Below are 25,373 nucleotides of genomic sequence, written 5' to 3'. Positions count from 1 at the left end.
GCAGGATCAAACAACAAGGTCCAGCGGTGTGGGGCTGGTGTAGCCAATGTCTCCCCAGAGTCTTCGACTTAGGTGCTGACTTGAGCGCTGAAGCCTGTAAGTGGCAGCACCCGACAGGTACTAGCGACAATTGCTGCCTGTAGCTTACAGCGCTAACGCCGCCACTTTCCAGCCTTTACGCGTTGAAGTGCCAGGGCTACAGCGCTGCAGCGCGTTAATGGCTGGCCCGCGTCTTGCAACACGCGCTACCTCGCAACTTCCACCACCCTGCCATCAGCTAGCCCAGCCATCTTGCTTGTATCACGAAGATCTTTGCACACAGCATTTCAATCCCATTCTGCTTATATTTTCTAGCTCCTTATTCTCGCTACCTCTTGCATATACACTTGTACAACTACGCTTGGTCAATTGGATATTGACCACTCATCTACACAGAGTGGCTGCCACTGTTGGCTTACGGTCTGCTATTACTGTCTATTCGCTCTCTCGACTGCTCACCCGACGAACTCCACTTCTCCACAACTCTCAATTCTGCACAATGTCAAGTCTCAAGAGAAAAGCGGCGGCAACAGGCAACGAGACTGAGGCAAAGAAAACAAGGGCCAACGGTAGCATTTCTTCCTTCTTTGGTGCTGCCCCAAAGCCTGCTGGTGCTGGTGCCGCCCCCTCTCCAGCGACCAAGTTTGACAAGGCAAAATGGGTTGAAGGCTTGACTGCCGAGCAGAAAGAGCTGCTCAAGCTCGAAATTGATACTCTTCACGACAGCTGGCTGGCATTGCTCAAGGATGACGTGACTACAAAGGAGTTTCTCGAATTGAAGAAATTCTTGAATCGTGAGACGGCTGCTGGCAAGAAATGGTTTCCGCCAAAGGAAGACGTGTACTCTTGGTAGGCTATCCCGGATTACCCAATTACCTCCTGTATCAGGTCGTCTAACAACTTCAGGTCTCGTCATACGCCATTCAACGAAGTCAAAGTCGTCATCGTCGGCCAAGATCCCTACCACAACGTGAACCAAGCCCACGGCATGGCCTTTTCCGTTCGACCGCCCACCCCGGCGCCGCCATCGCTCCGAAATATGTATATTGCTTTGAAGAAGGACTATCCTAGCTTCGTTGAGCCGGCGAACCGAGGTGGTTTGTTAACACCATGGGCAGACCGGGGCGTGCTGATGCTCAATACATGTCTTACTGTTCGTGCACATGAGGCCAATTCACATGCCAATCGCGGCTGGGAGCGGTTCACGCAAAAAGTAATTGACCTCGTTGCTCAAAAGCGGACGCGAGGCGTGGTCTTCATGGCATGGGGAACACCAGCCAGCAAGCGAGTGCAGCGAGTGGATAAACAACGCCACCTGGTGCTCCTCAGCGTTCACCCTAGCCCACTCAGCGCATCCAGGGGATTTTTTGATTGTGGTCATTTCAAAGCTGCAAACGAATGGCTCATTACTAGATATGGCGATGATGGGGAGATCGATTGGGCCCTGAAGCCCGGAAATACAACCAAGAAGCTTGTCAAGGAGGATGCCAAAGAGGATACCAAAGAAGACGACAAAGAAGATGCGGAACTAGTAGCAAATGGAAATGCAAAGGGCGCAGATACACCAGATGACTCACCAGAGAAACCAAAAGAGAGTGCAAAGGCCAATGGAGCGCTCAAAGCGAAGAGCGAAGAAGACGACATCGATTCCGATGACGAGGCTGCGTTGGAAGAAGCCCTTAAACTTGCAGAAGAGCAAACCAAGAATTAAGCATAATACCATAGGAGAGTGGAGGGAAATGGTTACGATCGGAAAGAAAAGCAACGATTGGATATGATGGTATGTTTTAAATACGTTTAAGCTACAAATGATAGCAACTTGGGTATACTACTTTGGAAGCGTCGGCAGACGCAGGTTCAGGGCACATCAGATTGAAACATAGGGAATTTCGCAATACATCATGGATTTTACGGTTATGAAGCTCTTGGTGGACCACTGCATAGTACTACGCTGTAGCTGCCCACGATGTATTTCTACCTGAAGAGCATAGATGCTTGCTGCCGCATAGCTAAAAACTAATCGCTTCCGCGGTATCCATGGACAATTTCGCTCTTGGTATCAATGGTGGCTCGCTGCCGGTATGCCCGTACTAGCTAGGACCATTTGACTATTTCGCATCAATGCGTCTATCGCTTATTAGGCCTTGGTTGGGCAAGAATGCAGGGGTTGAGCTGGTGGGAAAGCTCAGCTGTACGTTTAGCGCTCTATAATATGCGGCTGAACTGCGTGTGCCATGGCTGGGATGTCGGCAAGCTGGCAGCCCTGGCATAATCAACCATTGGTAATACCGGTTGCAATTAGCATAGAGTGCTCACTGTCTCTTTGCAGATATTAATTAGTACGTTGTTATGTGGTACTGTTACCAGCATTGCCAACTATTACCACTGCAAGACAGGCTGCGGCTGGAATGGGTAAATTCACAAGATAAGATAGAATCTTCTACGCCTTAAGAATTATACAGCAGTATATGAAAGCTGCTTGGCCAATAAACATGAAACCTTGCGTCTTGATAGGGCGGGCTACTCGCAACTATTGTACGAAGATGGAAGCTGGCCTCTGACAGCCCTACTAGCAATTGATGATAGGCTGAGGACTCGTTTCACAAGATCCTAGCGCAAGCAATTAAACAATATCGTCTGTAGTGGCCCAAGCTTGCCCAACCCCTGCTTCGTATGATTTCATGGGCCACGAGCTCTCTCGAGGGAGCCCAAGTCAAGCGCTCTCGGTGCATGTGCTCCGCCTGGAGAAAGCTTCCTTTGGGCTGCGAACGGATTACATGCAGATCAGATACCCGACTCAGGCGGCATAATATTGGGGCAACATCCGCAACGGCTCTGTGATCTGTAAGACAAGGAAGCAGCCGCGGACGAAACAGACTTGGTGTGCATATAGCCCTGGCATATTGTTGCGTATGGGCATTAGTGTATCTGATACGTGCGGTAATCTGCGTGCGATTTGCAAGTGCCAAACACCAGGCCACATATCCGTACGAGTTTGGATCTTGAGTACTAGCAAAGTTGAGTGAGATCTGCTTATTTGTAGCGAGCATTCACTGCTGCGACGCCCGATTGATGATTTGTCCGTGCTCATTTAAATTTCAGGGTTAGCTCCCGGGGCGCCCATGTCTGGGGCCAGCTATTGGCGCTGAGAGGCAGCAAGAGCGCCACTGCTGCGAGCTCTGTAGTGGCAGCTCGTGGTGGGTTTAGCGCACTTAGCGTCTTGCCGTTACGGGACACACACCCGCTATCGCGCTATCACACCAGCGGCCCCCCACCACTTGTTGCTGAACGCTGTAGCCACTGCCGCCGCCTCCAGGCACAAGCATCAATTGATCGGTGCTCAATCTTTCTTGCGATGCCGCTCCACCGCGTGCTCGCCTCGAACAGGCCCAGTTCATCAAGGTTGCAGCCAAGAGGCCTCGTACATGTGCGAGGGACCGGCTCGGAGCGCCATGCCCAATCGTTCCACCAGACTCGAGCGCCTGCGTCGAGAACATTGAACGCTGTGAGCCAGCGCCCAATTGGGCCGGTGACATCAAGCGTTCAATGGCTGCACCAACGACCAGAGAATCAACCCCCAGGCATTGCAATTGGTGTGATAGACACCTTGGCCCAAAAGCGTCTGGTCCTTCGCCCAAGTACCTCGCAGCGCTGTGTTCGCCGCAGCAGTACCTGCGCGCCCCCCAGCTGGCGCACCACCAGACACTTTAGCATCTAATCTTAGTCGCATAAAGACCCGTAGTAGACCGGCCCCTGGCTTGGACGTGTCGCGCCCCTGAAGGCGACGAGCAAAAAGATTCCTACCACCGCTTTCTTTGCCATCTCCAGCAAGCGAAATCAACTTCTTCCTCAGCGTGCGGGACGGCGTGTCTCTTCTCGAGCATCGTGAGCCTATTTTGTGTGCGCGCGCTGGTTGCTTCCCCTCGTTGAGCTTCACCTTCGTCTTCAACAAGTGCCCCTCCTTACCTTCTTCTCTTTCCTATCGCCTCTATTTTACTTCTTCGAAAACTCCCCTTTGCCGTCACGGCCGAGTTACGGAACTTTCCACGAAAACATTCGCTGCGCGAATTGATCCATTTATTCTTTATCTCATTGTTTAAGCGAGTGGAGTGATTTGGTATCTCGGCAGGTTCAGTTGCGCTACGCCTGGACCCTCGCCTGAGATTCGGTATTGCTCTTTTCTTCTTCTTCTTTTATTTTTGTTCGCGGTGCCTTTAAAATATCCACCGCTTCTTGACGGCCTGAAATCGAACACTTCTACTCAATTTCTGATCGTTGATCACATCGCTGAAAATGCCTGGCATCTTCTCACGCCGCAAAAAGGACGGCAAGTCCAAGAAGAATGGGCTCGACGACTCTACGGATTTGGTCCTGCAGAAGCAGAAATGGGACGATGCTTGGACCCGCAAGACGGTTGAGCCCGAGGAAGTTCGAGAGCTGCTGTACGGCTGCACTGAAGAGCTCAAGAATCGAGGTAGGATATCAGCTATTACCCAATCATCGTCATATAGTCTTCCATGGCTTGGGAGCCTCGTATACGCATAATTGTGGACTAACATTATCGCTATAGGCCTCGACCACCCGTTCTTTCTACTCCCATTCCGACCGACGTCGAACCCGAGTGCTGTGCGGACCTTTATTCGAAATTTCTTCAGCCAAGATCCCCCGATTAGCGGCGAGCTGCTGCTCCAAGAGCTGCGCATGACGGATCCCATGGTGTGTTTTCCCAGTGTTTACGGTTGGGACAAAATACTTACACCTGGCATAGGTTATCTCGGGAGTAGCAAAGTGGTGCTGGAGTCGTCTCCAAGGAGGCCTAGTTGGCTGGGATGCGTATGAGTTGTTCAAGGTTGGTGAACGAGGTATGTGATATTATACAGCCAATCAATGGCGGCTTCCAAGACCTCTGTGTTCACGTACTGATTTGGGAATCGACCTAGACTCGAACATGGCCCGCGATTCGTTCAAAACCTTTATTCCTCTCAGCGTTGAAAATGCTGCGCGCCAACAGATCATCTTCGATTTCTTCAGCTTGATAGCGGCAGTGGCGGCGCATGGCAAGAACAACGGCTTTGGTGGGCGCAAGCTGTCTCGTATGGCTTCATGGTGGGCCTTTGAGCACAACGATACTGGCAACGGCTTCGATGGTGGCTATGGGTCTTGGCTAAGGTACGACAAGCTCTCCAGGCTGAGTATGAAGTATAGGTACAGAATCATGCTAACCGTGCTTCTAGTGCTGCCGATGCTACTAGCCATCTGTTTTTCGCTTATCTGCGATCGCTTTCCCCCGAACAAAACCCTACAGGAATCACCATGCTGCCAAGGTCGCTCCAAAAGCTTCTCCAAGAGACCGAATACCCTCCCCAGAGGCCGGAGCTGCTCATGGTCAAGACCAAAAAGGTGGCCATGATTGTTGAAAATGTTTCGCCAACGCCATTTGCTTTGTTGCGCAGAGCAAACCACTTTCAATATCGCGACTCCGACAGAGAACTCCAGGAATTCTCCAGCTACGAAGACCCCGTGGAGGCGCTTACGGACGAATGCCAGCGAGTGCTCAAAGCAATTTCGTCAACTAATCAATCGCAAGTGTCTAGTATAAAGCACTCTACCGGCCTACGAGATGCTAGCTGGTCCAGATTCGAAGATATTGGATTTGCTAGCTCTCTAGAAGAGGAAGACGACGGCGAGGGAAGTGCTATACCAAACAAAAGAGTCCAACAACTTAGGCAGTTTCAAGGTCTCCGCGGCAGCCCATTATCTGGTGGTAACGGCGTTGCACGCCCGACAACACCTTCGTGGGCGGATTTCCTGTCTGCCGGCTTTGTTGATGATAACCAGTCCAGGCCCAACTATCTTCTGCCGCCTGATAAAATTCTTCCACCTCTGTCACCGGATGGTCGCCATAGTTCCCAGTCCCACTATCCAAGACTTGAGAGCGAACAGGATGTCGAGCCGGGAGAGCTTGCAAGTATCAGGGTGGTTGACTTGGATGATGCTTTCTGGTGGGTATGGATGGCCAGTCTTGCGCCTGAGGAGACTCCCGAAAGAAAGTCAGCTTTTGGCCGATGTGCTGTAATTGAAACGCAAATTCATAGCAGCCGATGGCTTGTCATGGAAGAGCTCATCGCAGGTGCGGCCCCCGGTGCCCAAGAAGGAGCGTATATTGCCGAAAAGAAGGGTTTGTTCTCCTGGGGTAAACGCTCCAAGACCATTTCCAAGCGCAAAAAGTCTCTTGACAAGAACGACAAGAGTGCGACGGCGAACAAGAACGATAGCAAGGCCAGTATCGGGCCCGATGCGCATGCGAAGATTCAAGCAAAGGCCGCCCAGCTGAGGGCTCAAAAAGACCGAGAAGAAGAGCAGCGCATACAGGCTACTCCTCGTCGCGGTCGTACCGATGCTGAGCTATTGGCTGAAAAAACTAACAGTGTTTTCACCCTCCAGCCTTTGATTGTGGGTGAAGCTTCTTCGGCAATGAAATGGGTCAAGAGTTACGACAAGGGCACCATCAAGGATATCTATATGGCCCATGACGAAGCGGGTCGAGGAACAGCTTTTAGCCCTTCGCAACCTGAGCTTATCGTGAACCAGGAGCCCGTTGATGCTAATCTTCCTTCTCCCTTGGTTCCTCCAAAGGACAATCACTTGACGCCAGCTGCCTCACCTTTGCCTCATGGGCACTCCGCCTTATCCTTGGTACCAGAAAATGCCTTGGAAGAGGCGCGATCGCGGTCTCCTCTCCCAAACAATGCTGAAACTCCTGTGCCTCCCGCTCATGAGCCTAGCCTGCCAACACCACCCAAAGATGAGCCTGCTGCTCGAGTGATGTCGCCTACTTTTGATGGGAAAGCCTCATTAGATACCCCACGGAGTCCCGAGCCGGCGAAGCAGCAAAAGACCAGCGGTTTCCGGAAGCTGTTTGGCCGCAAGAAGCGCAACTCGAAGAATCTTGATAATGTTACTACCGATCTGAACAAGATGCTTGAGCAAAATGCTAAGAAGTCTATCGAGCAGCCAATGGCCAGCCCTGCTGTTGTCTCACCGGTTGAGCCAGAAACTCCTGTCGAAGCAGCACCTGCTGGAGAGCCGGTTTATGAGCCAATTTACGACCAACAGGCGGAGGATATTGACGCTCACGCTGATGCCCAAGACGAGAATCCTGGAAGTGCACACGACTACTCAAGATTTGATCAAGGCCCTCTGGATGACGTACCAGCTTTTATTCCGGAGGAAGATGACGAAGACGAATTTGAAGATGCCGTCCCGCAACCGGTTGCTCATTCCACCCGTCCTGAGCTGCCTCACCATGAGGCCCCAGAGCCTCCTAGCCACGAAGCCCCAGAGCCTCCTCGCCAAACTCCCAAGAACATCTCAAGGCTACCTGTCAAAGAGGGCGCCGTGGCGGGCCAGGGCGGTGGCATTCAGGAGAGATGGGCCCAACTTCGCAAAGCGAGCGAGCGACCTCCTCCTCGCCAAGTGGAAGTTCCCTACGCGAAACCTACGAGGCCTGCTGATGGCGATGAAACCAGCGGAGAAGAGAGTGAGTACTAATAGCTGCACCCCTTATTCACAATACATTCTAACTGTGCTTTTTGTAGCAATCGAGTCTCGTGTCGCACGTATCAAGGCTCGGGTTGCAGAGCTAACTAACAACATGGAAGGCACATCGGTGCCTCTCCGCAACCCATAACTGAGTGGCCAAGCTCAAGCAAATCTAACATATCTATAACATCTCCTACCTAATGTCAATAACTCTCGAACCTACAGTCTGCCGCAATTTGATACCACTCGCCGTTATAATCAGAGGCACGATGCTATGCGCAGCGTTTCATTTTTAATACTAGTCGATTCTTTCTCTCTTCATCACTCGATTTATTTCTTGCAAATTTTGTATGATACCACCGGAAAGCTCAATGGATGATGTGGGGGGTCTTAAAAAAAAGCCGGTGTGGGAAACGACCATATCTATTATTACCCAAAACACCACGCGCGGTTCCAACATCTTTATCTGAACATTTGCAAAGAAACAAAAAAAGAGGCCCACGAACAGTGTGCCGAGGAAGTTCAAGCATTTGGAATTCGCCTTTGATCTTCCCCTTCTTTCTCCTTTCTCTATCTCCTTTCTCCAACTCGGAACAAAACTGCCTGTCATATTTCCTTCTTTTCTTTTCTCAAGTTTTCTCTTCTCTTTTCTTTACAGAGTTTTCTTGTTTTATGTTCGCAAGGATGAATACATCGGAGAATTCCATGTGAAGATGGAATATCATGAATGTTGCTTGACACATACTCCTTTGAGGCTATCGACGCCTGATATATAGAGCCTGCAAATGCAAGAAGAACTACTCTCGCTTAATACAGATTTTGGCTGATCCGTGACTCGTGACTCGTAATTCGTGACTCGTGTTTTTAAGACCTTGAAATGGACTGAGAAAGGTGGTGGCCAGTGTAAGAATGTGCAGCCCGATACATACGCAGAAAGGAAGAAAGCGCTTCATAAACAAGTGATGCCACATGCTTATCAGCCTGTACTATGGTGTCTCATTGTGCTTCTTTTTTTCTTTTGTGAAATCAATACCCGTGCTATAATGCTCTACTCCCAGACCAAACTCCCTTCGCCATGTCAGCGGCTCCAACAACTTCTATTTTCCCAATTTCTAAATCAACTATTGCTCGATTATGAAGCTGCGGCGAACGTGGGGAAGCAGTCGGTCAGGCCCTTGCTGTGCTTGTTTTGGGCGTGCTCCAGAAGACTAATTGAAGGCAGTAACAGTTAGTCAATTGCTCAAATGAGTATATAATGGATTCGAGAAGAGAGGAGGAGGAGGTTATCGTACGCAGGGGCCTTTGTGGTTTTCAGGAATGTCGACTTGCAGATCTGGCACTGGATGTCCATGGCCTGCTGGTTCTGTACGAAGTTGGTTCGGTCAGTCGAGGTTGGACGGCGAAGAAACAGGCTGAATCATGGCAAAGTATAGAAACGTACGACTTTGAGCTGAGACTTGGCAACTCCTTTGTCCTTTGCGTTGCGTTCACGCTTCTGCTGAGCTTTGGCGCCCTGGATAAGACAACGTTAGCGATGATCGGCGAGAAACAATGGAGCGCATGGGAGTTGGCGGGAACCAATGTCTTACGTTGCCCATTGTGATGGATTTAATGTGGAAAAAAGAGTCGGAGAATAGAGGAAAAATGTCCTTTGTGGAAAAGAGGATTGCTCGAATACAGCAGTCAAAGTGTGTTTTCTGTGCAGCAACTTTTACAAAGAGAGGCAAAATAATCTCCTTAAGCGGTGTTACGAAAGTTGAGGCGATGCCGAATGGAGCCATAGATAGTGATAGCGATAAGCGCTTAAGAGGAAAATTTGCAGAGGCGCTTCGGCATAATGGCGCGCGCAGTCAGGTGAGCGGGTATAAGTCCGAGCTGCAGGACGAGTAGATGGGTGCGTGTAGCTTTGATAGGCTGTAATGTGATTCACTGACTACATGTGTCCATGTTGAATGAAGATGTGAAGCTGGCATGTTGTAAGGCTTCAATGATCATTTACACGTTTTGGTATGATAAATTCAACATGTAAAAACACAAGCATTGTTCCACTTGCTCTTATTGTTTGTAAGCTGCGGAATGTTGCAGGGTAGTGGTATTTACTGACGCCAACTTGGAAGTGCATTGGAGTTGAGCTCGGGAGTTTTGATCCTTGTTGTAAATTTGTTTTCCCACTTTTCCATTTATTTTTTTCTACTTTTCAAGTCTACCCAGCTTCTGGTTTCCTTTCGCGGACTTGCTCGTCTTACTTTGTGCTGACCGTTAAATTGAACTTCAATACTTGAAAAGCCACATTGAATCCTGAGCTAGTATATGTGAGATATAAGATGTAGTGGTAATCTATAATTGTCTCCGCCCGTATACCCTCGTTCTCTAACAAATCTTAAACTCAGTTGTTCAATTGTGCAAAGTATGAGTAGCCCTAGATACGTAAGTAAGTAAACAATATTTAGGAGAAGAAAATAGCCATGCACCTGTCCAAACATAAAGTAGTATCCATGTGCATGCGTGGAACGGTGGAAGAGCAACGACGACTTGGTTTATCATCTTGGCTAGGATTTCGTTTCTATATGCAGATTTTTGTCTATGCTATCCAGGATTCGCTTGGCTTCTGATAATGCGACCTGTCAAAAGTTTCGACTGCCGGGAGTCCGCATTTCTATGCCGTCGTCTATCGCAGAAGGAGAAGATTTATATTGTATTTGTAACGATAAGTGGTGGTTTGCGCATCAAGCAATGACAAGGCTTTCGAGTTCTTCTCGGTCATATATAAGTTGTTTTGACCGACTACAATCTCAAACATTATGGCTACCCAAAATGATCAATATCTATGAAGCATATTTGGGTAGGGGGGGGTTTCTTCTAGCGAACCTTGTTATGTGTGTCATCCATCATTAATAGAAGGAGACCCCTATTAAATGGCTCATGCAAGAGGATAAGGTATCTGTCAAGCCGCCATTTAGCTTGTCGTATGTTGTAGTTGATTGTGCCTTAGAGTTGATTTCCGTAACTAGGATCAAGTAACGCAGTAATACTGTTCAGGGGCCTGGAGGCCACGCCCAGGAGTGCATGGCAATTAAGGCCTCGGATTGGATGACATGAAAGAAAAAAGAGGAAGAAAACAGATCAAAAGGGGGGAAAAAATGAGACGGCTCAAGAATCAGGTATAGGGAAAGCGAGCACGAGCATTGTGACGCAAGAGACGTGCGATCTAATGACACATCGTTATCTTCTGAAGTATTGTCATTATTGGACGCCGGCGCAGCGAGGCTACCTGCATAAATGCTCTACGAGCTTCCATTACTTTCCATCCTTACATGGACTGGAGAAGAGCATAAAGTCTGCAGGCTTTCTTTTCTAAGAATTAAGTGCGGCGACATTTTTCACAAGGATACGTTGTTAGAGGGCGAGACACTTGCACATTCCTCTGTGATGTATCAAGGGTCTCCCCCCCCCCCCTCTTTGTAGCTTTTGATCATAGTACAAATCTTCGAAACCAGTAAACTGAAGACAATCCAGGTTCACATGGAAGGCATACAAGCCCAGCTGGTTCCTATGCTATCAACTACCTAGCATTTACCAATAGGGTAAAATATGAATGTTGATCTTCAACTAGGGAAGGCAAAAATACTAGCCAGTCCTCAGTATGTACAATAATATCTTACCTAGAAAGAAGACGATGTTGTCGTCCTATACCACATCCGCAACTTTACGAGAAAGACTTACAGTTTATCCCTGTTGGAGTAGCATTTCAACAATCATTGCGCTAGAACTATCGTTGCGAATTTCCCTAACGGGATGTAAAATCTGGGTTTATACAAGGTGGAAGCAAAATCTGGGCACAACTATCTGACTTGGTTTCATGCTTAGCAGGTGCAAGTGGAGGACTCAATTGTAGGGGCGGATGACACTAAAGAGCGCCGCCGTTGCAAGAGGTGAAAGTTGAACTTGATTACATACAAGTACGGCGCAGCTTACTACTTCTCCGATCTAAAAACTTCAAAGGCAAATTATCGTCGGTAAACTCGTATTCCAGTGGAATATGGCAAGAATCTAGAATCAACCAGGTTGATTTCCCGATGGCGCGTGCCGAGGATGCTGGTGATTATTCAATAATTACAAGCACCTACCTAATTGAGCAACACCGTCGCTAATAGCTTGGCTTCCAGATGTGGTTATTCTTTCTGCTACGCACTCGTATAGCACCATAAGATGACAGTAATTGCACAAACTCACGTCGAAAGGGTGTTCTGTCTATAAAATAGTGTAGGTAAAATAAAACAACAGAAAAAGCAGAAAGAAAAAGAGTAGGCTGAAACTCATTGGAAGTGTCTGTCTCTCCGCCAATTTGTTGCCATCAGTCCGGATGGATCCCGAGAGGTAACCGAGCCATTCCACAGAATCATAGCGGGTGTTCCTAGCAGCCCTGGGACAGATACCTAGTTCCCTGCGTATCTACTAAACGGTATTAAGTTAGGAGTCTGTCTTTACTTGTAAGCATAAATAGCTCTGAGTTGGCTATTGCTGTTTACTATATCCAGGCCGAGAAAGGAAGTTGAGCTGAAAAGGACCGGAAGCTTTGCAACCCACAGGTCAGGGTTCCGTGACAAGCCGTGTTGCTCTGCTACCTACTTGTAATATGGGCTACACTTACTTGTACGCGATCTAGCGATGGGTACCCCGAGGGCGCTGGTGCTGCATTAGAGACTAGCCACGTACCTGTGCTGGCTCGTGCCGAATGCTACTGTAAATAGGTACATGTAGTAATATAACTTTATTCTGATGCTTACATCCTAAGCTACACCGTGGTTTTCCACCAATGGAGGGGCCCTGTCCCTAGGTTGCTTGATTAGGAATTTTGCCTAGTTGTCTCTTAGCCTCGCACGCTTGTATAAGTATCAGTAATGTCCGCTGTTCCCCGTACGAGTCCTGTGATCCACTGGCGGCCAATCATGGCTTGGCAGAAGCCCATCATGAACGCATCTTACCACCAAACGGGCGGTCGACAACACACCGGTTTGTCTGCTGGGCCTAGATGCATAGCCTGTGTGACTTGGATTATGCAGACGCTTGCAATATCAGCACTTTACTTTGTGTACCATAAGGTATGCTTGTAGTAGACGACATAGGGCGGTATATCATCGCGTGCTCATGACGCCTGCCTCAACATATATGGAGTGCTGCATTGCTATATGTGGAGAGGTTTACTTGGCAGGGATTGGAGACCTTTTTCAAGGGTCTTAAAATGGAAACATCAAGTCAGCTCTTTTAGGAGAAACACCTTTAGAGCTGAATGGGCTGTCATAGGCACTTGGAGCAGCTTCTGATATTTGACGCCCAGCATCCGTTGTGTGGGATGTACAGCTATCCGACTTCCGTAAAATCTCTAGCATGGGTTAGAAATCTCACCCCATTACGATCTCACTGCTGCTAGAAGCATATTTAACCTTCCTGTTGCTGGCCTTGGCGGAGTGAATGCATTAACGACTAGTAGCGCTCTGCTGATTGCAATTGGATGCTCGGACGGTGGCTTGCTTGACCCCTGATATCCTAAGCTTTCACTATTCCTTCTGGAGAAATTCTAGCCGTATGCTTCACTGCCTCTTTGAACAGTAAGGTAGGAATATCAATGTAGATCCGGGCCGAATGGAGAGTAGGCCTGGGGACCTGTATCTCGAAGCTGTGGGCTGACCAGCCGACTAAAACAGAAAACGAGATACTCTAGTGACAGATATTTCGGAGCTTTCCGCCGACAAGGGGGACATGCTCCAGGAGCTATAAAAGCCCGCGTGCCTCGCTATTATCTGATCTACGGCTCCCTTGTTGACCGTCTCTTTTCTATCCTAAAGCGGCGAGCCTCTAATCTCGACGCTGTAGATCATCGATCGGCAATATGTTGAAGCTCACAGCGCTTGTTGCGCTCCTGCTGGGCGCGGCGTCTGCAACGCCAACCCCTAGCCCGCCTGCTGAAGATGAGGGCCTTTCCAAGCGCGCTACCAGCTTTTATTATCCTAACATGGACCATACTGGCACGCCTCGTGGCTTCGCTCCTGATCTTGACGGTAACTTCAACTATCAAGTGTACCAGACAGTCAACCCAGGTGATGGAGGTTCTCTTCAGCGTGCCATCACCAGCGATGGCAGTGGCTCTCGCCACCAGAAATGGTTCGCATCGCAGCCTAGAGTATGGTTCTTCCCTATAATGTTGAAAACTTAGAGTACATTGGATGACTAACTAAATCGGCAATTAGGTGGTGTATATCCCTCCTGGAACATACACTCTTTCCAAGACGATATACCTCAACACCGATACAGTGTTGATGGGCGATCCTACAAACCCTCCCATCATCAAGGCCGCTGCTGGCTTCTCTGGTGATCAAACCCTCATTAGTGGCCAAGATCCTGGCACAGGCATCAACGGAGAGCTTTCCTTTTCAGTGAGTCTCAAGAACTTGGTTCTTGATACAACAGCTATTCCCGGTGGCAACACATTCACTGCCCTCTGGTGGGGTGTTGCTCAAGCTGCTCAGCTCCAGAATGTCAAGATTACCATGGCGTCTTCTCAAAATGGTAACGGACATTCTGGTATTGTCATGGGCAGAGGCTCAACTCTTGGTGTTGCCGATGTTCGCATCGAGCGCGGTCAGAACGGAATCTGGATCCCTGCCCACCAGCAGGCTGCCTTCCACAACATCTACTTCTTCCAGAACACCGTTGCCGTGCTCATCAGCGGTGGTAGCACCTTCAGCTTCTTCTCCCCTACCTTTGACACCTGTGGAACTGGTATCAGCGTCACTGGCGGCTCTCCTTGGGTTGCTCTTATTGATGGCAAGTCTGTCAACTCTGGCGTGACTTTCTCGACTACTGTCTTCCCTTCGTTTGTCATCGAGAACTTGACCAAGGATACTAGCTCTCCCATTGTCGTTCTTCGGGGTACTACTGCCTTGGCTGCTACCGGCCATGTAAATACCTACTCTTACGCCAATACTGTCGGTGGAAACCCCGTTTATGGCCCTGTTCAGTCCACCAACCAGCGTCCTTCTGCTCTCGCCCCCGGCGGTAGCTATCCATATGTTGCTCCTCCCAACTTTGCCAGCAACACTGTTTCGGATTTCATCAACGTCAAGGATCCCAACCAGAACGGTGGCCGCAAAGTTCTTGGTGACAACACCATTGATGAATCTGCCACTCTCAATGCCATCTTGCAACTTGCCGCCGACCAAAACAAGATTGCCTACTTCCCCTTTGGCAAGTACCGCGTCGACTCAACGCTCTTTATCCCCCCTAATTCGCGCATCGTCGGCGAGGGTTGGGCTACCATTACCGGTAACGGCAACTTCTTCAAGAATGAGAACAGCCCTCAGCCGGTCGTTTCAGTTGGTCGTTCTGGAGATGTTGGCGTTGCTCAGATTCAAGACATGCGATTCACAGTCAACGATGTCCTCCCAGGAGCCATCGTCGTTCAGTTCAACATGGCTGGCAACAAGCCTGGAGACGTGGCCCTGTGGAACAGTTTGGTCACAGTAGGTGGAACCAGAGGCGCTTCTGCTTTGGCCAGCGCCTGTCAGAGCACATCAAACCAGTGCAAGGGTGCCTACTTGGGTATACATTTCACCAAGAACTCGTCTGCCTACGTCCAGAACGTCTGGAACTGGGTTGCGGACCACATTGCCGAAGACTTTGGCGGTGGTACTTCTATTGCAGGAAAGGGAGGTGTTTTGGTGGAAAGCACCAAGGCAACCTGGCTGTACGCCTTGGGAAGTGAGCATTGGTGGCTGTACCAGCTCAACTTGCACAATGCCAACAACGTTGTTGTTTCCTTGCTCCAGTCCGAGACCAACTACGACCAAGGTGCCAACACACCGCAGATTCCTCCTGCGCCCTGGGTGGCCAACGTCAACACTTTTGGAGACCCAGACTTCTCGTGGTGCGATGGAAACAAGAAGGTCTGCAGAATGGGCTATGCCAACTTCATTAACGGAGGATCCAACATTTATACGTATGCCTCTGCCTCATGGACCTTCTTCAGCGGCCCTGGCATCTCATGTGATGACTTCTCATGTCAAGGTAAGTTATGCTACATCTATATTTTCCCAATTACTTGAACTGTCATCACTAACAGAGTGGCACAGAATCCGTACATTGGGTTGCTAACACTCCCTCTAACCTCCAGGCCTTTGGACTGTGTTCCAGAGGCGCTACCAACACCTTGAGGGCAGGAAACGGCCAGTTGATCAACACCCAAAACGGCTTCACGGGTTCTTGGGGTGGAAATGGTGGTGATGTTGGTCGCTACACTCCCTAATTTTGAATACATCGGACAATGTAACTAGGTAAAAGTAAGAAAAAGGCTCTCCGCCTTGTACATAACAATTTAGTGTAGATATCAATATTTATCAAGTATATGCCCATAAAACGGCACGGGTCGTGGGATCAGTGTGGAGCTCAAGCTTCTCAAAGAAATTTAGTTGCTTCTTATCTGCAGTAGAAAAATGATCTACATCTCACCACACTGAGCGATGGTAACATCCATATTTGGCACATCCTTTCCTCGGTAACCCGTCTTCGTAGCCTCCATCTTCTTCACAACATCCATGCCGTCAACAACCTTTCCGAAGACGACGTGCTTGCCGTCTAGGAAGGGTGTAGGAACTGTGGTGATGAAGAATTGGGAGCCGTTGGAGTTGGGACCAGCATTCTGGGTATACTATCAGCGAGAACGCCAAACACGAATCTGGAGGGGGTTTTAGACTTACCGCCATTGACAGGAGGCCGGGCTGTTCGTGCTTCAGGTTGAAGTTCTCGTCATCGAACGACTTGTAGCCCCAGATACAGGTAGATCCAGTTCCATCGCCTTTCAAGAAATCTCCGCCTTGGCACATGAAGTTGGGAATCTGAAGATCGGATGAGAGTCAGAATTCGGGCGTCACGGCTAGGAAGACTCGTAAAGAAGTGAGACGACTTACGATTCTGTGGAATTTGGATCCCTTGTACCCCTGGGGACGGCCTCCAGAGTCTTTAGATTCGCCGGTGCAGAATTGGCGAAAATTCTCTGCGGTTTTGGGAACGACGTCTTTGAAGAGCTCAAAGGTGATGCGGCCGAGGGGTTCGCCTGTATGCGTGAAGCAGTCCGTTAGCAGCTGCATGCAATTCTCATGATGCTCCAGCGCTTCACGCTCAGTCGATTGTCGCCATCAGCAATTTGACATACCTCCCAGCGTCATGTCAAAGAAGACGCTGATAATATCTCCATTAGCATTTTGCTTTCAAGTTTTTTCACTCGTTGGATCTAGAAGCCGCGTTCTAAGCTCCTGATACAGCAAGCTCCATGAGAAATGCAAGGCTGAATGAATGGACGTACAGCGGGTTGCCCGACTCTGGCAATTGGGTAGGCGGCATTGTAGATGTTGGAACAAGATCGATAGTCAGATCACAGTGTGGCAATCAAGTTTTCAAGAAATATTGCGACTATGCTCTTTGAAACGCTGATTGGCGCCGTATGTGTGGTCTTTGGATGGGGCTGTTATGAGTGAAGAAGAGAATCTCATCAAAGGTTTGGCGAAGCGCACTGTGATGAAAACGGTGAGATAACCCCACTAAGCCATGTTGTGCCTACTCATATGCGCAAACACTCGTCAACAGCGAGTAATCTAATATAAACAAGGAATAATATAGTCAAGATTACGGTTTAATATTCTTTCATTTCAGATCTTTATATCTAAGTTCTTTTTTTCAAGGTGCTCGGCGGATAAATGCTCATATCGGCCGTAGTCTGTTATCTGCACTGTATGGAGCCACACGTATACCATCGCTGGAGCTTCTAAATCTCGGGAATCACAGCCTCCTCTGCAGACACTCCAGCCTTCCATCTGAACGTAGAGGCAACGTGCTCAGAAGGAGGCCCAGACTGGCCAGGCTTGCGGTAAAAGTTCTCGCGATAAGTGCCAGCAGGAACGGCGTAGTCGTCCCAGAAGAGCCCGCGCTTCTTGAGCTCGGGCAGCAAAAGCTCGACAATGTCCTTGAAAGACTGAGGGAAGAGGGTGTAAGCCTGCACGGTCACGAGTCAGTAAGATATTGCAGTGCCGCTATTTAGCTGTTATGATGCACTGACAAAGTTGAAGCCGTCAATATCGGCCTCGTTGACCCAAGTCTCGAGGCTATCGGCAACCTGTGAAGGCGTGCCGACTAGAGCAGGGCCGTTGCCGCCTATGCTGACGTGCTCAGCAATGGTATGCTTGGTCCATTTGGAGGTTCCCGGAGAGAATCTGGCGTAACCTTCCACGGTGGATCTGTTGGAGTCTTAGTATCTGAACTCCAAACAAGAAGAGGATGGATGCAAAAGAAGCAGGGTAACTCACTTCACCGCATTGCTCTCAACCTCTCGCAGCTCTTCGTCATCGCCATACTTGCTAAGATCCATGCCGGTCCAGCCTCCAAAGAGAGCAAGTGCTCCTTCGTGTGAGGCATACTGCTTATAGTCTGCCAGCTTGGCCTGGGCCTCTTCCTCAGTCTTACCGAGGATAGGGCAAACAAGTGCCAGGACCTTGATGTTGCTGGGATCACGGCCAAACTGTGTCTTGGCCAGCTCTCTGATATCTGCGATACTCTTGGCGCACACCTGCGGCGCGTGGGCGGAGACAAAGATGACCTCGGCATGCTGAGCAGCGAACACCTTGCCAGCCCGAGAAGTGCCAGCCTGGATCAACAGGGGTGTTCTCTGGGGGCTAGGCGAGCAGATGTGAGGGCCAGGGACAGTGAAGAACTTGCCGTTGTGATTGATCTTACGAACGCGGTCAGGATTAGTATAAACGCCAGTCTCTTTGTTGAGTTCAATAGCATCATCTCTCCATGATGACTCAAACAGCTTGTACATCACTTTGATGTATTCTTCCGCTTGGGCGTATCGGTCATCGTGCTATGACTGAGTCAGCATACATCGATACTGCAGCCTTGCATTAGTTATTGCGACATCACTGACCTGGGGTTGTTGGGCTAGGCCCATGTTCTTTGCTGCAGAGTCCAGGTAGCTGGTGACGATCTACAGTTACCGTTAGCATGCCCCTTGCAGGCTGCATGGCGTCAAGTCAGATCTCCTAAACTTACGTTCCATCCAATTCTGTCAATTCTGTCAGCTGCATATTCGATGGCTTATGTCACTTCGAAAGAGAGTCTTACCGTCCATTGCTGAGGTGGTCAAGGGTGGAAAGTCTTCGAGCCAGGTGGTAGGGTTGCTCATAGGTCGTTGAGACAGTGACACCGAAACCGATGCTCTTTGTCACTGCGGCCATGGCAGAGATGATAGCAAGGGGCTCATGTACAGGCCATTGGGCACCGGAGATGATAGCCGGATCTAGCGAGCCGGAATAGACATCATAACCACCTACATAACGGTATCTGGTTAGAATATCTACGATATACTTCCGATCTCCCGGCATGAGATTGGCCTCGATTCAGCTGGTAAGCCTTACCCAACACATCGGCGATGAAGATCCCGTGGAACTTGGCCTCTTCTAGAAGTTTGGCCAACTCTGTCCAATGGTCTATTTGATTGAAGCGTGAAGACTGGTCGTCAGGATGGCGCCAGATCCCGGGAGACTGATGACCACTGCCTGCAGCCCACCAATTACGGCAGTCAGTGCTCTGCAATATCAGCAAGGGGTGAAAAGATATCATTGAACGCACACATCTCTACAAAGGCATTGAGCACCAAGCTCTTCTTTTTTCCGGGTTGTGAACTCATGACTGCAGAATGGTGTATACCGTCAAACTGATGGTGTGCTTAATTGTTCTTGGTTGCTATTCGAGCAAAGACATGTACTGAAGCATTTTACACGCATATAATCTACCTGCTTAGTTATATTACCGCGGTATCATACACATTGTAAACAGCCCTCCAAATCACATGTCCGATATTCGGTCTCTTCGTATGCGGCGGCCACGACCGTGTCAGAGTTAAGCCGTGGGTATGATGATGCAATTCGCGCGATGCAATCACGCAACACGGCCCCTCTCACCCCAAGCGCTGATCTCGCATGATTGCGGTTCTGGGTAAATACGGCGAGATTGACCAGATGCGCCTATTAAACTACAGCTCTCCAAACAACCTCCCCCAGATTACCCTTTCTGACGATGCGTGCCCGTGGAGACGAGCTCTGAGCTTCTTGAAATCACGTCAGTGTGGGTGGGGATACCGCCATTGAGCGACAAACCTTTATAACGGCCACAACTTGGGAATAGAACGCGCTAAAGATAGGCAGCGATGCTAATGTAGAGTAAGCTTGATTAACGAAGCAAAACCCATAATTATTACGAGCACTGCTTCTGTAAAACTGCGTATATTTTGCTGAACTGGGAATAATACGGAGGCGCAAGGCTAGATAGCCGCGGGGAGTCCACATGCGGGCATTATACATCTCGTAGTTCATGCGCTGCATGACCAATACCTGAGAAAGCATCAGCCCAATCAATATGCCGAACTGCAGAGGCTTTTACATCCCTATCTCGGCCAACTCTCGTCTTGGCTTGATGAGATGGGCTGATGCAGTCGACTGAGGTGGAAATGGGTCTAGTTTAACGCAATCGAAGAGGAGAAGGATATTTCCGTATTAGGCAATGTTTCGAGATAGACATACATATGGCTGATACTACGTTATATATATGACAAACTATAAGTGAACCAGCTTGTGAATATTGTCTAGACGGTTTTTGTTAATATTACGCAATAGAATAAGCTATACTTATCTTAATGGTCTCAAAGAAATTTTGTCTTTTTACGTCTATTGTAGCCAATTGTACATAGCTAATAGTACTTTTGTCTATGGTTGTCTTCATTACTTGAATCTGCTCATATCAATTATATGGCTAAAGTAATGTCGTAAGATAGTATAGAGTAGCGGCAGATAGAGAATAGTAAGAGACATTATATATTATAGATGGATATATATCGATTCAACCTTATTCCTCATGAGCCTTTGATGCGGTAACGGTCTCCTCGGTAACCAGAACCTCTGGTGACTCGTCTGACCCTCTCGACTCTCGATCCCACTGTCCGTCCTTGCTGCCAATGTGTCGCACTACCAGCCATGCGGGGAGAATGGCAATAGCCCACAGGATAAAGTTCATGTAGATTCCACCGACTTGCGCAAATACCGTCAGGGAGGTCAAGCCATAACTGACAGCCTGCCAAGCAGACTCGGTACCTCGTAGCAGGGCTGCATATCGAATAACTTCGCCTTGGTCCTTGGCTAAGTGGGTGACAATGAAATAGCTAAATGAGTGTTAGTTATGAGTTAGGAAACAAAAATATCGTAGAATGTATCTTACAGAAAGAGGTAATTGATCTGAAATCCAAAGGTCAGGAAGATGTAGACACCGAAGCCTGATCCAAAGCCAGAATCTTCCCAGTCATACGTGGGCAGAGTACGTCTGTATCGTGTGGAAATCACTGTGGCCCAAAGCCACCATGCGCCCTGGGTTACAACAATGAACCAGAAAGTGTATCTGGCGCGAATCTTCAAGGGAACCTTTGTACGATCGAGAAACCACTATATCGAGATATGTTAGCTGGGCTCTTATTGCGACAAGAGTTTTACATACGCCAGTCAGATTTCCAATAATGACAGCAACGATGCCACCCAAGAATGAGCCGAGTGCTCGGGCTCTGACGGAGAACCATACTAGAATAATAGGGTCAGTAAACGAGCAGATGGCAACGTCAGCAGGAGAGCCTTACAAGAAAGATAGGTGAAATAGACGGCTTCCGAAAACACAGCCTGTCCAATCCAGAGGACGATCAAGAGAAAATGAGGCTTTATGAATGCCCTCGCTGTTGCCTTGATCTCGTACCAGGGGTTTTCGACAATAGCCAACTGGACCTTTTTGCCATCTTGACGCTGTACATGCTGGGGTCTGTTGAGCAAAAGAGCAATCAGAGCTCCAGCGGCTTGAATCGTGATGAAAACAATATAGACGGTATAAGACACTTTGCCTGCCTTGTTCCTGTCGATATCCAAGCTGAGATTGATGGCGCCGCCGATGATTTGCCCCATGACACGGAAAGTCAACCACCAGCCCAGAGACTTTCCACGGTTCCAAGGTTCTGGGTAGGCAATGGCAATGGCAGCCTCTACAGCCCAAAAGGTTCCTGCAGATATGCCACACAAGGCGGCACCCAGGATAACGAGCCAGGTGGTACCATATCTGTTGTTTGTATAAAGACCAGCCGCATATGGGGCGTAGCCCATTCTGCACAATCTCTCAGCATATAGACAGCTACTAAAGGTGGAAAACAAACTCACGTTCCAAAAACTAGAGCACCTTTGACTCCGATATAGCGAATTATGATGCTTGAGAAGTAACAGGACACGACCATGAGACAGAATGTCAATGCATTAGCCGCGTTCACGAGCTGCGGTGACTGACTTCCACCGGCTCCTAGAGAATTCATGGCTCCCCAAATGCCTGGTGCTGCCAAATTACAGAAACCGAGGATGGTCATGTTGTAAAATGTTGATCGATACCATTTTACTATATTGAAAGAAGATGCAGTTAGCTTTCAATATTGCCATTGAAGCTCTCATAATGGGTTTTACCTGGATGCCGCTGCTCTTTGGGCAGCGGTGCCACATCAGAAGAGGCAAAATGGTCTTCCTTATCCGACATTGCGAATTATTTTTTTCTTTAACAAATTGAATGAGGGATACTGAGAAGCACCAAAACTGGGACGCTGCACTCTTGAAAAGAAGTCTTCAATCTCGGGCATCTTCCTCAATATCAATCAATTCCCCAATCAGCACATATCGTCAACGCCAGCTTCTCACTATTCCAAAAGGGTTTAATCCGCCGGTACTTGAACTCCCGCATCTCTCTTGTTCAATCCGCGGACTGATTGCGACATCGGGTCTATGGCTACCGATAGACTGGGTCTAAGGCGCTTCTTGCGAAACGCATGCTTGCCAGCACGTCATCGCGGAGGGGTTTCTGGCGAAGAAGATTGATTTGGACTAAAAATGTAGATAACGAGTGGTAAAAAGACCGTTCAGGTTTACGTATAAATCGTGATAAATAGAGGTACGCGTAAAGAATTAGAGGTTAAGCTACAGACATTCTATCGAGATATACTAATATCACCGCCTGAGCACTTTGTAGCTTGTAGCTTCGTCTATTCAATTCACTATGTATATACGTAAGAGGACTGCGAAGCTGATGAGTCACATACATCAATTCCATGTGTAGTAGATCTTTGACAGATATACAAATGCGAAGCTGAGAAGGGGATCTATTATCCACACATTCCACATACCGAGATAGGCGCCACCGCAGGGGTAGGAGGAGAGGATACCCTTTCTCCCCAAATGTAAGCATCGGCTAAAAGCCACAAAGATCTAGGCTTCGTTAAACGAAACTTTGACTAAAGCTTCCTATAATCTCTCGCTTGTGGAGGCTTCTTTTCCCAATCTGAGGTTCGTAGCCTACGGTATGACCCACCAGTTCTCGTGAACGCTTCGCAAGTCAGCCTCTTCGGCGCTGAGATACGGAGTCACATCTAGTTTTGGATCGGTCTCGACGTAGGTGCTGCCATTGCCAAAATACCACGCAAAACGATTCCCCGATTCCGAGAGATATTCGTATTCCCAGTCTTCCCACCGTGGGTCCTTCTGGACGACCGTCAAGTGTGAAGCGCTGCCGGGCCAGAGGCCGTGAATTCGGCCGCCTGGAACGCCGCCATTGTACCATGAACTGCAGTTCTCGGAGAGTACAGTCGTCTCAAAGAATGCGTCATTGTAGGCCGTAAAGTCGTCGGCAGCTTTTCTGGAAGGAGAAATAGTTTTGATGCCTTCGCGGCTGATCTTGCGGAGGATCTTGGCGAAGAAGGTGATTTGGTTCTCCAAGTTGTGCGGCACGGTACCTGATCTCCCTGAGGCACTCGGACCGTGGATAAAGAGAAGGTTTTTGAAGCCTGGTGAAGCGACTCCCAGATATGTATAGGGGAAACCATAGGTGCCCGAATGGCTCCAGTCGTAGCTCAGATTGGCACCTCCTGCACGAATGGGAAAAGGAGGCGCCATGTCAGAATTGGCTCCTGTAGCGCAAAAGATGGCATCGACATCTCGAGTCTTGCCATCTACTGTCTCGATACCCGTCTCAGTGAATCTCTTGATATGTGTCTGGATGTACTCGACATGAGGCTGCGAGAGGGCTTCAAAATATCCCGGCCCAGGGGTGAGTCGACGGCAGTGGGGAGAAAAGTCGGGAATGATTCTGTCAAACAGCTCTGGCTTATCAGCCAGTCGCGTCTTGGCCAGCTGTGTGAATACTTCTTTTGCCTGGTCATTGACTTCCGAGCCTTTCAGCCAACCCTTGAACCCTCTGAAATATTGTGACTCTATCTCCTTGCGGTACTTCAAATAAGTCTCCGGGTCCTTGAACGAGTCGCGGAGCTCTTGAGGGATGGTCTTGGGCTCAATAGATGTCTCGTGTCCAGCAAAGGACGCTGCCACCCAAGTGTTGTTTCTGGCGTAGTGATCCAAGCGTTCGACGCGCTTCTGAATATTAGCAACGAGCTGAAGACCACTGGCGCCATTGCCAATGACGGCGACCTTTTTGCCAGTGACATCAAATGTCGGGTCCCAATTTGAAGTGTGCCGCAAGAGGCCCTTGTAATCGTTGATGCCAGGATAGTTTGGGAGTTTCCAGGCATTAAATCTCCCGATTGCGGTGAGCACAAAATCTGCCTTTTCAACTCGTGAAGTGTCTGATTTCAGATCATGGACATTGATCAGCCACTGTGATGTAGTCGGATCCCAATCCAAGCCATCGACCCTCTGAGACAACTTCAGATACTTGTACACATCATGCTTTCTGGACAATCCTTTCCAATACTCCAGGATCTCAGGGCCTTGGGCGAACTCTTCGGTCCACTGTGTGTTTGGGTCAAATGTTGATTGGTATGCATGAGCAGGTACATCACATCGAACTCCGGGATATATGTTTTCAAACCAAGTACCACCCTGAAGAACAAGTTAATATTTAGAATCTGTTGGATTAAGCTTCACCGTCATCACTTACGACTTCCGCATTCTTCTCATATATTGTGAGTTTGATGCCTGGGACCTTTGCTGGTAGCAAGATACCAGCCAGTACACCTGCAATACCGGCTCCAATAACGACGACATTCAACTCTCTGGGCTGGTCTATGAAGCGATTCACAAGATTAATCTTGGGAACTTCATACGGCTTCGGAACAGTAGATGGGATGGCGGTCTCGGTCACTGTCGGGCCAGGCTTTGGAGAGCCTTGCACAGTGGCCGGAGGAGTAGGCAGGTCAGCAACGGTAGCCATCACGAGCCGGCTCTTATCTCGTCTCGTTTAAGCTTTTGATATTAAGCGTTTAGGAAGGGGAAATAGCCGATCAAGGCGGAAAAGAAAATATCCCGCGGGCGCCGCTGAGTTATTGGTTCAAGGTCCGTCCCAGCTTCAGACGTGCGTGTAAGTCAAGGGCTAGATATCCATCGAAGAAGAAAAGCAGATCTAGCAGCTAATAAACCATGCATGGTGGCTACTTTTCTCTCATAAAACTACCTATTTCGCATACATCTTCAATTATTTGCAATTGTGCTAATCGCAGAGGTCGATGCTGCGACCTGCAGTTGAGTGGGCTCTGAAACGCCGCCGTTGGAGATGAGCCATGTTTGTGAGCAATCACGCAATCCTCCCCGTAAACCAGCCCCTCGCCAGTGATACCCTCGCAGCATTAGCGACGACGTCAGCGCGATGCGGCCAGATCAGATGCCTCC

The 25,373-nt window shown here is 48.9% G+C and overlaps 8 protein-coding genes across 8 annotated transcripts; 3 read left to right on the top strand and 5 right to left on the bottom strand.

Moving 5' to 3' along the window:
- Positions 1-217: 217 nt before the first annotated feature.
- Positions 218-1,750, top strand: TGAM01_v200067 (uracil-DNA glycosylase; the record flags this gene model as incomplete). The annotated part of the gene is made up of 2 exons (XM_018804659.2): positions 218-888; positions 946-1,750. 2 exons carry the CDS (start codon positions 218-220, stop codon positions 1,748-1,750), a joined length of 1,476 nt encoding a protein of 491 aa, XP_018662199.2.
- A 2,582-nt stretch (positions 1,751-4,332) lies between these two features.
- TGAM01_v200066 (hypothetical protein) lies at positions 4,333-7,729 on the top strand (the record flags this gene model as incomplete). The annotated part of the gene is made up of 6 exons (XM_018804660.1): positions 4,333-4,513; positions 4,610-4,755; positions 4,808-4,901; positions 4,980-5,208; positions 5,274-7,579; positions 7,638-7,729. The coding sequence occupies 6 exons, from the start codon at positions 4,333-4,335 to the stop codon at positions 7,727-7,729; spliced, it is 3,048 nt and encodes a 1,015-aa protein (XP_018662200.1).
- A 984-nt stretch (positions 7,730-8,713) lies between these two features.
- TGAM01_v200065 (hypothetical protein) lies at positions 8,714-9,179 on the bottom strand (the record flags this gene model as incomplete). Its single annotated transcript, XM_018804661.1, has 4 exons — positions 8,714-8,789; positions 8,874-8,944; positions 9,023-9,094; positions 9,171-9,179. The coding sequence occupies 4 exons, from the start codon at positions 9,177-9,179 to the stop codon at positions 8,714-8,716; spliced, it is 228 nt and encodes a 75-aa protein (XP_018662201.1).
- Positions 9,180-13,471: 4,292 nt separating this feature from the next.
- TGAM01_v200064 (glucan endo-1,3-beta-glucosidase) lies at positions 13,472-15,883 on the top strand (the record flags this gene model as incomplete). The annotated part of the gene is made up of 3 exons (XM_018804662.1): positions 13,472-13,762; positions 13,830-15,645; positions 15,711-15,883. 3 exons carry the CDS (start codon positions 13,472-13,474, stop codon positions 15,881-15,883), a joined length of 2,280 nt encoding a protein of 759 aa, XP_018662202.1.
- A 192-nt stretch (positions 15,884-16,075) lies between these two features.
- Positions 16,076-16,977, bottom strand: TGAM01_v200063 (peptidyl-prolyl cis-trans isomerase H; the record flags this gene model as incomplete). The annotated part of the gene is made up of 5 exons (XM_018804663.1): positions 16,076-16,276; positions 16,335-16,472; positions 16,545-16,690; positions 16,790-16,815; positions 16,940-16,977. 5 exons carry the CDS (start codon positions 16,975-16,977, stop codon positions 16,076-16,078), a joined length of 549 nt encoding a protein of 182 aa, XP_018662203.1.
- Positions 16,978-17,398: 421 nt separating this feature from the next.
- Positions 17,399-19,318, bottom strand: TGAM01_v200062 (dibenzothiophene desulfurization enzyme A; the record flags this gene model as incomplete). The annotated part of the gene is made up of 8 exons (XM_024548470.1): positions 17,399-17,626; positions 17,690-17,867; positions 17,937-18,493; positions 18,557-18,616; positions 18,682-18,694; positions 18,754-18,958; positions 19,047-19,218; positions 19,271-19,318. The coding sequence occupies 8 exons, from the start codon at positions 19,316-19,318 to the stop codon at positions 17,399-17,401; spliced, it is 1,461 nt and encodes a 486-aa protein (XP_024406685.1).
- A 1,214-nt stretch (positions 19,319-20,532) lies between these two features.
- On the bottom strand, positions 20,533-22,075 carry TGAM01_v200061 (major facilitator superfamily transporter; the record flags this gene model as incomplete). The annotated part of the gene is made up of 5 exons (XM_018804665.2): positions 20,533-20,845; positions 20,902-21,122; positions 21,175-21,254; positions 21,311-21,822; positions 21,876-22,075. 5 exons carry the CDS (start codon positions 22,073-22,075, stop codon positions 20,533-20,535), a joined length of 1,326 nt encoding a protein of 441 aa, XP_018662205.2.
- Positions 22,076-23,048: 973 nt separating this feature from the next.
- TGAM01_v200060 (4-hydroxyacetophenone monooxygenase) lies at positions 23,049-24,918 on the bottom strand (the record flags this gene model as incomplete). The annotated part of the gene is made up of 2 exons (XM_018804666.1): positions 23,049-24,587; positions 24,646-24,918. The coding sequence occupies 2 exons, from the start codon at positions 24,916-24,918 to the stop codon at positions 23,049-23,051; spliced, it is 1,812 nt and encodes a 603-aa protein (XP_018662206.1).
- Between the last annotated feature and the right edge of the window lie 455 nt (positions 24,919-25,373).

This window comes from Trichoderma gamsii (genome assembly GCF_001481775.2).
Source record: "Trichoderma gamsii strain T6085 chromosome Unknown Scaffold_1.2, whole genome shotgun sequence".
Lineage (NCBI taxonomy): Eukaryota > Fungi > Ascomycota > Sordariomycetes > Hypocreales > Hypocreaceae > Trichoderma > Trichoderma gamsii.
Note: the sequence above shows the minus strand (reverse complement) of the source record. Positions and strands in the feature narration are given on the sequence as shown.